The sequence below is a fragment of the Kogia breviceps genome, chromosome X (genome assembly GCF_026419965.1).
Source record: "Kogia breviceps isolate mKogBre1 chromosome X, mKogBre1 haplotype 1, whole genome shotgun sequence".
Classification (NCBI taxonomy): domain Eukaryota; kingdom Metazoa; phylum Chordata; class Mammalia; order Artiodactyla; family Physeteridae; genus Kogia; species Kogia breviceps.
The window spans coordinates 116,487,077-116,500,619 of NC_081330.1; the positions used below are offsets into that span (position 1 = coordinate 116,487,077).

The 13,543-nt window shown below is 44.2% G+C and overlaps 1 protein-coding gene across 2 annotated transcripts in view; it reads right to left on the reverse strand.

Annotated features, from left to right (window-relative positions):
• Positions 1-13,543, reverse strand: part of PHEX (phosphate regulating endopeptidase X-linked) — a 199,425-nt gene that overhangs the window by 102,976 nt on the left and 82,906 nt on the right. For both annotated transcript variants that reach the window (XM_059051149.2, XM_067023429.1), the window contains one exon: positions 3,625-3,726. In XM_059051149.2, the coding sequence (XP_058907132.1) occupies positions 3,625-3,726 (102 nt within the window). The remainder of the gene's footprint in view (positions 1-3,624; positions 3,727-13,543) is intronic.

Here is a 13,543-nt window from a genome sequence, read left to right on the forward strand (position 1 = left end):
AAAATGCCTCTCTAAAGAAGAAATGCTCCTAAGTTCAGTCTCCCAGCTGAAGAGCAGCATCCATTAAGAATGTAGCAGGCCACAGCAATCAGAGAAGAAAAAGAAATAAAAGGAATACAAATAGGAAAAGAAGCAAAACTGTCACTGTTTGCAGATGACATGATACTATACATAGAGAATCCCAAAAATGCTACCAGAAAACTACTAGAGCTAATCAAGGAATCTGTTAAAGTAGCAGGATATAAAATTAATGCACATAAATCTCCTGCATTCCTATACACTAATGATGAAAAACCTGAAAGAGAAATTAAGGAAACACTCCCATTTACCACTGCAATGAAAAGAAGAAAATACCTAGGAATAAACCTTCTAGGGAGACAAAAGACCTGTATGCAGAAAACTATAAGACACTGATGAAAGAAATTAAAGATGATACAAACAGATGGAGAGACAGACCATGTTCTTGGATTGGAAGAATCAACATTGTGAAAATGACTCTACTACCCAAAGCAATCTACAGATTCACTGCAATCCCTATCAAACTACCAATGGCATTTTTCACAGAACTAGAACAAAAAATTTCACAATTTGTATGGAAACACAAAAGACCCTGAATAGCCAAAGCAATTTCGAGAAAGAAAAAGGGAGCTGGAGGAATCAGGCTCCCTGACTTCAGACTATACTACAAAGCTACAGAAATCAAGACAGTATGGTACTGGCATAATAACAGAAATATTGATCAATGGAACAGGAGAGAAAGCCCCAAAATAAAGCCACATACATATGGTCACGTTATCTTTGATAAAGGAGGCAAGAATATACAATGGAGAAAAGACAGCCTCTTCAATAAGTGGTGCTGGGAAAACAGGACAGCTACATGTAAGAGAATGAAATTAGAACACTCTCTAACACCATACACAAAAATAAAGTCGAAATGGATTAAAGACCTAAATGTAAGGCCAGACACTATCAAATTCTTAGAGGAAAACATAGGCAGAACACTCTATGACATAAATCACAGCAAGATCCTTTCTGACCCACCTCCTAGAGAAATGGAAATAAAAACAAAGATAAACAAATGGGACCTAATGAAACTTAAAATCTTTTGCACAGAAAGTAAAACACAAACAAGACCAAAAGACAACCCTCAGAATGAGAGAAAATAATTCCAAATGAAGCAGCTGACAAAGGATTAATCTCCAAACTTTACAAGCAGCTATGCAGCTCAATATCAAAAAAACAAACAACCCAATCCAAAAATGGGCACACAATCTAAATAGACATTTCTCCAAAGAAGATATACAGACTGCCAACAAACACATGAAAGAATGCTCAAGGGCTTCCCTGGTGGCACAGTGGTTGAGAGTCCGCCTGCTGATGCAGGGGACGCGGGTTCGTGCCCCGGTCCGGGAAGATCCCACATGCCGTGGATCGGCTAGGCCTGTGAGCCATGGCCACTGAGCCTGCACATCCAGAGCCTGTGGGAGAGGCCACAACAGTGAGAGGCCCACGTAAGGGGGGGGGGGGGGGACAATGCTCAACATCACTAATCGTTAGAGAAATGCAAATCAAAACTACAATGAGGTATCACCTCACACCAGTCAGAATGGCCATCATCAAAAAAATCTAGAAACAATAAATGCTGGAGAGGGTGTGGAGAAAAGGGAACCATCTCTTGCACTGCTGGTGGGAATGTAAACTGATACAGCCACTATGGAGAACAGTATGGAGGGTACTTAAAAAACTAAAGGTCGAACTACCATACGACCCAGCAATTCCACTATTGGGCATATACCCTGAGTAAACCATAATTCAAAAAGAATCATGGGGAGCTTCCCTGGTGGCGCAGTGGTTGAGAGTCCGCCTGCCGATGCGGGGGACGTGGGTTCGTGCCCTGGTCCGGGAAGATCCCACATGCGGCGGAGCGGCTGGGCTCTGAACCATGGCCGCTGGGCCTGCGTGTCCGGAGCCTGTGCCCCGCACCGGGAGAGGCCACAACAGTGAGAGGCCCATGTACTGCCAAAAAAAAAAAAAAAAGAATCATGGGGCTTCCCTGGTGGCACAGTGGTTGAGAGTCCGCCTGCCAATGCGGGGGATACAGGTTCATACCCCGGTCCGGGAAGATCCCACATGCCGCGGAGCGGCTAGGCCCGTGAGCCATGGCCGCTGAGCCTGCGCGTCCGGAGCCTGTGCTCCGCAACGGGAGAGGCCACAACAGTGAGAGGCCCACGTACCGCCAAAAAAAAAGAGTCATGTACCACAGTGTCCACTGCAGCTCTATTCACAAAAGCCAGGACATGGAAGCAACCTAAGTGTCTATCGACAGACGAATGGATAAAGAAGATGTGGCACATATATACAATGGAACATTACTCAGCCATAAAAAGAAATGAAATTGAGTTATCTGTAGTGAGATGGATGGACCTACAGCCTGTCATACAGAGTGAAGTAAGTCAGAAAGAGACAAACAAATACTGTATATTAACACATATATATGGAATCTAAAAAAACGAAAAAAAAAAGTTTCTGAAGAACCTAGGGGCAGGACAGGAATAAAGACACAGATGTAGAGAATGGACTTGAGGACACAGGGAGTGGGAAGGGTAAGCTGGGACGAAGTGAGAGAGTGGCATGGCATATATACACTACCAAATGTAAAATAGATAGCTAGTGGGAAGCAGCCGCACAGCACAGGGAGATCAGCTCAGTGCTTTGTGACCACCCAGAGGGGTGGGATAGGGAGGCTGGGAGGGAGACGCAAGAGGGAGGAGATATGGGGATATATGTTTATGTACAGCTGATTCACTTTGTTATACAGCAGAAACTAACACACCATTGTAAAGCAATTATACTCCAATAAAGATGTTTTAAAACAAAAAAGAAGAAGAATGTAGCAGGCGTTTCCCACCCATGCAAGCTCCAGCTCCATCAGAGTACCTAGAATATCAAGATGGGTCCCATTCTTTATTTCTAAACAGCAAGGCTGCTAATACTTTTCTCAGTTATCCCCTTCTGTTGTTGCCAGACAGTTTTACAAGGCCTAGCAAGTGTCCGCTTCTGTTAGGAAACGTTTTTGTATTCCTATGCAATGGTCTACTATTGGTCTACAGTTTAGAAGCATGCTATTTGGATCATGTGCACAAAATGACGGGTTAGGAAGTAGACCTGCTTGGTTACAGTGGAGGAGTTGCCTGAGGACATTAGCACACATGGTGCACGGAGCACGCACAGCTGATACGGGTCTCTCTTCTTTGTGCCTCGAGGGTTCTTCCGCCAGCTGCTCCCCCTGGCTCCCCACTGCTCCGCACTCTGCCACAGCCAATGATGGTTTCATGGCAACATTCGCTGGGCAGCAAGCCATGTGGCTCTTACAGGCGGCAATTAGGAGAGAGGGAAAGGCTGAATTACAAGGTGTTTGAAAACGCAGTTTGAAAAAGTCAGATCTTATTTTCTCTCACCTCCTGGTAATAACATCTCTGTATTCATCCCCAAACAGACACCTGACTCTGGGGTCATTTGCAGTCAACAGCTCAGTCAATATAAAAATCCACTACACAGTTAACGGGGAGCATGAAAATCCATTAAACCAGAAGTCATATTTCTTTCATCAAAAGGAATCCTTACCTTTTCTTTGGCTTTCCTTTTTGTCCCTGCGTCCATCCACTCATTTTCTTTCTCCAGCATGTCAATAAAGGCCCACCGAACACCCTCAATCAATTCCTCCATCTATAAGGAAATACCCAAAGAAGGAGGTCAAAACCAAGAAGCTTCAGACAAGCTTTTCTGGGCGACGATAAATAGTCCAATGCTAAACGTAGTGGGAAAGAGGCTCCTTTAAGCTTGACTCCGTGCTCTGGCAGCATTTCTTTTCCCAGGAAAATGCCTTTTCCCCCCATTACTAGAAGAAAACTAACCATTTCTTTCCTTGAGAACAATGTGATGGCCCAGTTGTAAAAGGATTACACGAGGAAAGGAATTCGCCATAGGTTATGACTAATAACTTACCTGTAGCTACTGAATCAGTGCACCCATATCAAGGTTGCAACTAATTTCAATAGGTTAATAAGGGCTTGAGAGAAAAAAGCAAAGGCATGGGCTGTGTACTTCAGAAGGGGATTGCAGAAGAAAGTGAGTCAACAGTTGAAAGAGATACTGTTAACAGAGAAACAGGCAGGGAGAGGCAGCACCCTAGACACTTCTCAATATGAATCACTTATGTCAAGACGCCAGTTCTCTCCAAATTAGTGCCAGTGGTTAAACCAAACGCGTGGCTGTTCTCTGTCATCTTCCTACTCTCCTCTCTGACAGCTCAGAAAAGTCTTATGCTATTTCAAGTCTAAAATGGTTAGCTCCCAAGGGGGCTGCTACAGAAACACTGTCTTCTGAAAGCCCTCTTTCAAAGTGTTCCAAGAGTGAGACTACACCTACAGTGATGATGTGTTTGCCCTGGCTTTTCTTCCAGCACCTGTGGGTCAGCAGAGACGACTGGGGGAGAGAGATGCTAACACTTAACTTCAGCAGCCCACGTGGAGCAGTGGGGGGAGGCCCTGCTCCTCTACGGGTGCAAACCAATCGAAATTCCATTCTCCTACACAGATGCTTCATTTTTCCTAATAGGACACTCAAGGAAGAATATAATACTAGGTTTGGCACCAGAATGAAAATTTCCATTTGAAATTATGGAGTTGTAAATCCATTTTTAGCATTAATTCTAGAAGGAGAGAAATTTAGATGTTTCCTTGGTTCTATAATGAATTGTCAGCACAAAGCTCAAAATAGTTTTTTTCTGTTTAATAAGTTTTCAGCTATGTTTTCAGTTCAATAACAGTTGCAAGGGAATAAGAGCTGGAAATCAGTGGGCTGGGTTCCATTGTACGTAAATAAGAACAAACAGCAGATGAAGGCGGGGGTACTTCACAGCTATTTCTTCCCAACTGGTTCTCAACCTTGTCTGTACACCGGGGTCTCTGGTTGGGGGGTGGCGGGAGGAGCTTTAAACAATGCTGATGTCATTGTTGCAGAGTAAGGCCTGAGCACTGGGAGGTTTCAAAGCCCCTCCAGGCGATTCTAATGTGCAGCCAGGAATGAGACTCACTGGCGTAGGGAAGCCACTTATTTTACAGATAAGGAAATTAGGAGTCAAGAGAGCCCATGATCAGGACTTTCCTGGCGATCCAGTGGCTAAGACTCTGCACTCTCAATGCAGGGGGCCTGGGTTCGATCCCTAGTCAGGGAACTACATCCCACATGCCGCAACTAAGAGTTCGCAGGCCGCAACTAAAGATTCCTCATGCTGCAACTAAAAGATCCCAAATGCCACAACTGAACGATCCCAAATGCTGCAACTAAAGATCCTGCATACCGCCACGAAGATCCCACACGCCACAATGAAGATCCCACGTGCCACAACTAAGACCTGGCACAGCCAAGTAAATAAATAAATATTTTTGAAAAAAGAGAGAGAGAGAAAGACAGAGTCCATGATCTCTTCCAGCTCTTACAGCTGGGAAGGATCAGAGCCAGGACCTGACCTCAGAGGTAAATGACAGTTGTGAGGTCAGAACTTCCAGGAGCAACAGAGGTGTCCCTCAGAAATCAGAGGAAAATGCCAGGAAAGTAGAAGAAAACAGAGAGAGATGCAGCAGTGACCATTTCAAACAGAAAACCCACAGAAGGAGGGTGCTAAAACAACAAGGAAATCTTCAGGGCCTAGATCTTTTGCCTCTGCAGTCACCAGTCATCACTGTAGGGGAGGAAAATTTGCCACCCTAAAATATGTCTCTTTGGCATATCAATTATTTTAAGCTGGTTATTTTCTGAGGAACGGCAGACATAGGAAGGGATCTGAAAACCAAACAGCAGTTGCCCTTTTGTAAGAAATATTTCCATTTGTAACGGAAATCTCCATCTGAAGGGTGTCTCCCTCTCAGTACCTGGAAGAGGAGGATGACTAAATCTCCAGAAACTCCTACCAGTGGAGAAGTCATCGAGTTAAATCTTCATCACAATCACCGTCCTTTACTGCACTTTTCCTAGTATTGCCCCGTAACTGACTCTCTTCACCCCCAACATCTTTCAGTCTTTAGCTGAAGATGCTACATAAGGTGAGGGCTTTGGCCATTTTGGCAAGTTGCTTAGTTTTCTCCGGTCTCTCCCATGTATATATGTTACTTAACTTTGTTTGATTTTCTGCTGTCACTCCCTATCACATCGATTTAATTCTTACATCAGCCAGAAGCATTTAGAAGGGGAGAGGAATACTTCTTCCTCCCCAAGATCATCGTGCAGCAGCACACATCAGCCAGCCTGTCATCTGCACATAAAAAGAGAAACAGTATCTTCCCAAACTAGGGAGGGGCAATAGGGATGGAAAGAAATGGGTGCATTAATTTGCGAGAGATTCAGTGACTGAATCAATGGACCCAGGTGATTAATTTTATGTGGGGAGGTGAGGAAAGGGTGGGAACAGTCAGATTAATTGCCAGGCTTCAGGCACAGGCAACCGGATGGATACTGCCACCATTTTCTTTTCTTTCTTTCTTTCTTTTTTTTTTTTTCTTTTTTGCATTTTTAAAAATTGAGTTATAATGGACATATATTAGTTTCAGGTATACAACATAATGATTTGATATTTGTATATATTATGAAATGATCACCATAATAAGTCTAGTTAACACCCATCACCATGTTACCAAACACAAGTTCATGTGCCCAGCGCACAGTGAGGCCAAACAATCTGAAACATCGGAGTTTGGAGCAGACAAATGTTTACTGCAGGGCCGTGCAAGGAGGACGGGTGGCTCATGCTCTAAACACCCTGAACTCCCCAACAGTTTTCAGGGAGAAGTATTTATAGGCAAAATTTGGGGTGAGGGCTGCAGGGTGGGTATATGACTTTCTTCTGATTGGTTGGTGGTGAGGTAACAGGGCGGTGCTCCAAGAATCCTGTGCTCAGCCTGGAGTTACCATCCTCCCCCTGGGTGGGGGCCTTAGTTCCTGCAGGACTCAGAGATATAGGGCTGTGTATATTCCTTGAGGAGGAACCAGGATTCTGCTTTATCCAGGTACTACTGTTTCTTGACTGCTCCTCCTTTGTTTCTGCGTTCCCTCCCTTCCCTGCTTAGCAACTGTTTGAAGCTGCCCTTGGGAACTCAGGGAAGGTCAAGGAGGCTGAAGCCTTTTTCCTGCAAATAAGAAACGCGGGACATGGAACACATTTGTACCAGGGAGGGCCCCGCAGAGTCTTGCTCCGTTTCCACCAAACATAGTTAGAGTATATTTTTTTCCCTTGAGATGAGAACTTTTAAGATCTACTCTCTTAGCAACTTCCAAATATACAATACAGTATTACAAATTATAGTCACCATTTTCTAAGACTTAGAATGTTGGAAGAGAAAGAAAGGTGAAGACAAAGGCCAGAACTCACTGGGAAGTGGAGACATCAAGTCTGCACAACCCAGTCGAGGAGTCTGTCTATGAAAGAGAGAAAGCAAAGACAGGGTACAAGTGGATATAGGGTTAAGAGAGGGTTCTGACGGTTCTGAGTTTGGGTTGTGTGCATTCGTTTGTTGCTGCTGCTGTTGTGGTAGTTGCCCATGTGAGAGATTTACCTGTGTTTATGTACTGATGGACATTTGACAAGAAGAAAACGAAAAACCTGATTAAAAAATGAGCCAAAGACCTTAACAGACATCTCAGTAAAGAAGACATACAGATGGCAAACGAACATAAGAAAAGATGTTTCACATCACATGTCATGAGGGAAATGCAAACTAAAACAATGAGATAGCACCACACACCTATTAGAATTGCCCAAATCCACAACACGGACAACACCAAGTGCTGGAGAGGATGTGGGGTGACACTGCTGGTGGGCACGCAACATAGGAGAGCCATTTTGGAAGACAGTTTGGTAGCTTTTTTACACAACTAAACATACTTTCACCACACAATCCAGCAATCACATTCCCTGGTATTTACCCAAAGGAGATGGAAACTTATGTCCACCCAAAAGTCTGCACCCATTTGTTTACAGCGACTTTATTTATACTTGCCAAATCTTGGAAGCAACTATGGTGTCCTTCAGTAGGTGACCGGCTAAACAAGCTGTGGTACATCCAGAAAATGGAATATTACTCAGTGCTAAAAAGAAATGAGCTATCAAGCCATGAGGAGACATGGAGAAACCTTAAGTGCATATTACTAACTGAAAGAAACCAATCTGAGGGCTTCCCTGGTGGCGCAGTGGTTGAGAGTCCGCCTGCCGATGCAGGGGACACGGGTTCGTGCCCCGGTCCGGGAAGATCCCACATGCCGCGGAGTGGCTAGGCCCATGAGCCATGGCTGCGGAGCCTGTGCTCCGCAACGGGAGAGGCCACAACAGTGAGAGGCCCACGTACCGCAAAAAAAAAAAAAAAAAAGGAAACCAGTCTGAAAAGGCTACATGCTGCATGATTCCAATGATACCACATCCAGAAAAGGCAAAACCATGGAGGCAATAAAAAGATCATCAGTTGTGGGGTGGGGGTGGGAGAGATAAGCAGGCAGGGCACAGAGAATTTTCAGGGCAGTGAAAATACTCTGTATGATATTATAATGATAGATTCATGTCATCATACATTTGTTCAAACCCACAGAACGTACAAGAGTGAACTCTAAGGTAAACTATATACTTTGGGTGATAATGATGTGTCAATGTAGGTTCACCTTCAGTTTAAAAGAAAAAAGTGAGTGAAGTTAATGAGAGAAACTATGCATGTGTCAGGGGCAGGAGTGTTAGGTAGCTAGTCAGACATGAGAGGGTCCTGCCCCATCCTGGACGGTTCGCCTTTCCCTCCCCTACCTGGGCACTGGTGGTTGGAGCATGCCCAGAGCTCCTCCCTCTCGTGGTCAAGGACCACTGCTAGGTTTCCAGCCATACCACGACCGAGCCAGACAACACCGCCGGCACAGGTTGACGCAGGCGCACCAAGACCTAAAAGGTGACTCAAGGTAACCCAGGGTTCATTATGCCTCACTTGTAATAACTTAGCATTGCGGCTTTTGCTTCCCCGCCCCACCCCATGGGTTCTGCTTGGGTGCTTATGGGTAAGTGCCTGCCTACTAGCAGGAAAGTTATTATAACCTAAAGGTGGCAATCAACTTGGCTATCAAATGACATAGGACACACCCAACCCTATCCCACTGCAGGGCTGCTCTGGTTTCCAGGTAGCCCACTCTCATCCTTTGCTGGGAGTGTACTTTTGCTCTGCTTAATAAAACTCTTGCTACTTAAAACTGCTCTATGCCTCCTGACTGAATTCTTTCCCTTGAGAAGGGCAGGAACAGAGGAAATCGCCATTCCACAAAATCTCTATACCCTCCTCTCAATTTTGTTGTTGAAGGAGAGAATATGCCATCCCAAAACATGTCTCTTTGGCTTAAGGATTATCTCGAACTGATTATTTTTAAGAAATAGCACACAAAATAAGTGCTAAAAACCAAGAGGTTACCCTCTTGGAAGAAACATTTGCATTTATAAGGGAAACCTCCGGGTCTCCCTTTCCGTATCAGGAAGAGCAAGTTGACTAAATCTTTAGAAACTCTTATCGATGGAGAAGGCATGAACTTAAGTCTGCATAACAAGCAGAGCTTTGTTTACTGTGCTCTTCCCAATAACCTCCCTCAACTGTCCGCCCAGGCCCCACCCCACTCTCCAACATCTTCTTTTGTCTTCAGCTGGAGATGGTATTTAAGGCGATGGTTTGGGCCATTTTGGAAAGTTACTCAGTTTCCCTGGCTTGCTCTCATGTAGGCAGGAGGTACACATGTTATTAAACTTCTGTTTTTCTCCTGTTACTCTGTCCTTTTATCATAGGGAGGTCTCAGCCAAGAACCTAGAAGGATAGAGGAAAGATGTTTTTTCCTCCCCATGCTATAAACTTAAAACTGCTTTAAAAAAAAATTAAGTCCTTTTTAAAGGACTTAATGTGTGTAGGTTATATGCAAATACTACACCATTTTATATAAGGCAATCGAGCATCTGGAGATTTTGGTTATCTGCAGGGAGTCCTGGAACCAATCGCCCGCAGATACCGAGAGATGACTGTAATCATTTTCCTCTTTTCTTTCCCTGTGATCCTCAGCTGGTCTCTGCCCTAGTCCTCTGAGACCACCATTCCCCTCTCAGGCCTCATCACAGGTTCTCAATTCTTTCTTTTTGACCACTCTACAGATTTAATATATAACAGTTTTTTGTGAAATGGTGCTGAACTACCCCAGCAGACTTTAAGAACAAGGGAAATCTTTGAAGGTGATTAATGTCACTGGTTGGCATATCAATGCAAATAAGAGAAATAATGATTTTAGTATGCTGGAACTAGGAAGATAAATCACTGAACACTTCTGATTTTTATCTTTAGACTACTCTAGAGCATCACATAATAACAATGCCTTCAGTCAAGTCATGTTCCTTGAGGCAGCAAAAGCCTGATGTGATTTTTAAATAAGAACACAGAAATATTATTTCTTCACCAAACCTTGACCTAATGCCCCAACCAGCCAGCATATAACATTAATAGAAATCACTTAAAGTAGAAGTCATAAGGTGAAGTTATCCATATAAAATATTTATTTAGAGTTAAAAATCAAAATATGACATATAAAAATTAACTCAAATGTTATTATGGGGCTTCCCTGGTGGCGCAGTGGTTGAGAATCCGCCTGCCGATGCAGGGGTCACGGGTTCGTGCCCTGGTCCGGGAAGATCCCACATGCCGCGGAGCAACTAAGCCCGTGAGCCATGGCCGCTAGGCCTGCGCGTCCGGAGCCTGTGCTCCGCAACGGGAGAGGCCACAGCAGTGAGAGGCCCGCATACCGCAAAAAAAAAAAAAAAAAAAAAAAATGTTATTATGGTAAAATCTGCCACATTCAGAATAAGAGCCCTCCAAGTAAAGCAGCATTTTGTTAAGCATCTACTTAACTCAGATTTTATGGACCCACACTGAGAAAATACAGTTTATTTGGTCAGGATATGGGCAGTTTTTAGTTCTTTACCTCAACCGATGCTATTTAAAAGTGGGTTCCCCTTTTCATTCTTTGCACTCCAGAGTTTTGCCCACAGCATTCTACATCAGACATCAGACACTGGTGAGTCACATATACATATGTATACACCTGGTACCCTTCCACGAAAGGTTTTTTTTTTTTTTTTTTTTTTTTTTTTTTTTTTTTTTTTTTTTTGTGGTACGCGGGCCTCTCACTGTTGTGGCCTCTCCCATTGCGGGGCACAGGCTCCGGACGCGCAGGCTCAGCGGCCATGGCTCACGGGCCCAGCCGCTCCGCGGCATGTGGGATCTTCCCGGACCGGGGCACGAACCCGTATCCCCTGCATCGGCAGGCGGACTCTCAACCACTGCGCCACCAGGGAAGCCCCGAAAGGTTTTTTTAAATGAGATTCTCCTATCCTAGTGCATTAAAATTGTCTCACCTGCTCTTCTTTTGACCTCTCCTTATCCTCCCTCCCCTCACATGGACATAGGAACTTTGTGTTCTATATATATGGGTCAAGATGGTTCTATTAATGCATTTAAAGGGACATATGCTAATACTGCTTTGAGAAGACGTGAAACCAAGCAGGACCCTGCATGGCCTTCCTGGTGACAGACCCCTCCGTGTCCCCCACTTCTTGTTTGGAAAAAAAGCTTCAGTCTCACCGGCCTTCCCCTGAGTTCCAAAGAGCAAATTTAAGCAGTTAATAATTAGAAAAGTGAGGGAATGCAGAAACAAAGTCAAAGCAATCAAGCAAAAAGTTACGATAGCTTACACAATATTTCAGCCATAAAACAGAGTCAAAGGACTCCTAGTTCTTCCTCAAGGGATACAGCAAACAATCTGACACATATCTTTGAGTTGGTTTACAGAAACCAGAACCCCACCAGATGGAAACTGTTGACCACAAGCATGCAGACCTCAGATTGGTTGGAACCAGAAGACTGATGCCTAAGATTCTCAAAACATCACCAACAACCTCACCAACAACCAATAAGAAGAATGTCCACAAGTTATTCACACACCTTGCAACCCTCATCCCTAATGCTGCATTTAAAAACCCTTGCCCAACCCTACTGTGAACTGCGTATGCGAGGGATCTAGGTTGCGCGCTCCTTGTGAGAATCTAATGTCTGATGATCTGAAGTGGGGCTGAGGTAGTGACGCTAGTGCTGCGGAGTGGCTGCAAATACAGATTATCATTAGCAGAGAGGTTTGACTGCACAGAGACCATAATAAATAAATCAACTGCTTGCAGACTCATATCAAAACCCTATCAGTGAGTGGCAAGTGACAGTTGAGCTGCATCTTACGGAGTAGACTGGACAGAAGCAACACACTTCGGGTGTCACTGTCTCCCATCACTCCCAGATGGGACCATCTAGTTGCAGGAAAACAAGCTCAGGGCTCCCACCGATTCTGCATTATGGTGAGTTGTATAACTATTTCATTATATATTACAATGTAATAGTAATAGAAATAAAGTGCAGGGCTTCCCTGGTGGCGCAGTGGTTGAGAGTCCGCCTGCCGATGCAGGGGACGCGGGTTCGTGCCCCGGTCCGGGAAGATCCCACATGGCGCGGAGCGGCTAGGCCCGTGAGCCATGGCCGCTGAGCCTGCGCATCTGGAGCCTGTGCTACGCAACGGGAGAGGCCACAACAGTGAGAGGCCCGCGTACCGCAAAAAAAAAAAAAAAAAAAAGAAAGAAAGAAAGTGCACAATAAATGAATAAATGTAAATAAATAAATAAGTAAGATAAAAACCTTTGCCCCAAAGCCATCAAGGAGTATGGGTCTTTTGAGCATTAGCTGCCCATTCTCCCTGCAAATAAATGCTGTACTTCCCTTCACCACAACCCAGTGTCTGTAGATTGACTTTACTGCACATCGAGTTTGGCTCGATAACAAAAGGGGTCAGTTCACCCCACTGTCTTGTTGTAGTTTCCTTCAAAGCTTTGTGTATGGTGACAAAGAAATCCTACATGGCCAACTCAGATCCTACCTCATACCAATGAATCCCAAACACTTAAACCCACACTTTCAGTCCCTTCTCTGAGTTCCTATCAGGCTTATATTCAGAACAATATAGCTGTGTGTTTAATTGCCATTAATATTTATTTGATCTCCCCAAGAAATCCATAAGCTTCAAAGACAGGAATCATGATTTAGATCAAATGAGATCATGGATATGTAAGGCAACTAAAAAGTGTTGAAGGGGAGCAGAATCTGCCACCCCAAAACATACCTCTTTGGCATGAGGATTATTTTATATTTTAGGCTGATTATTTTTAAGGAACAGCAGATTAGAAAAAGCTCAGAAAACAGAGAAGTTAACCTTTTGTAAGAGACATTTACATTTACAGGGGAAACATCCATTTGAAAGGCTGTCTCCCTCTCTGTACCAGGAAGATGTCATGAGTAAATCTCTAGAAACTCTTATCAGTGGAGAAGTCAAAACTTAAATCTGTATAACAACGTTACCCTTGTTTACCGTGCTTTACCTGGTAACCTCCCAT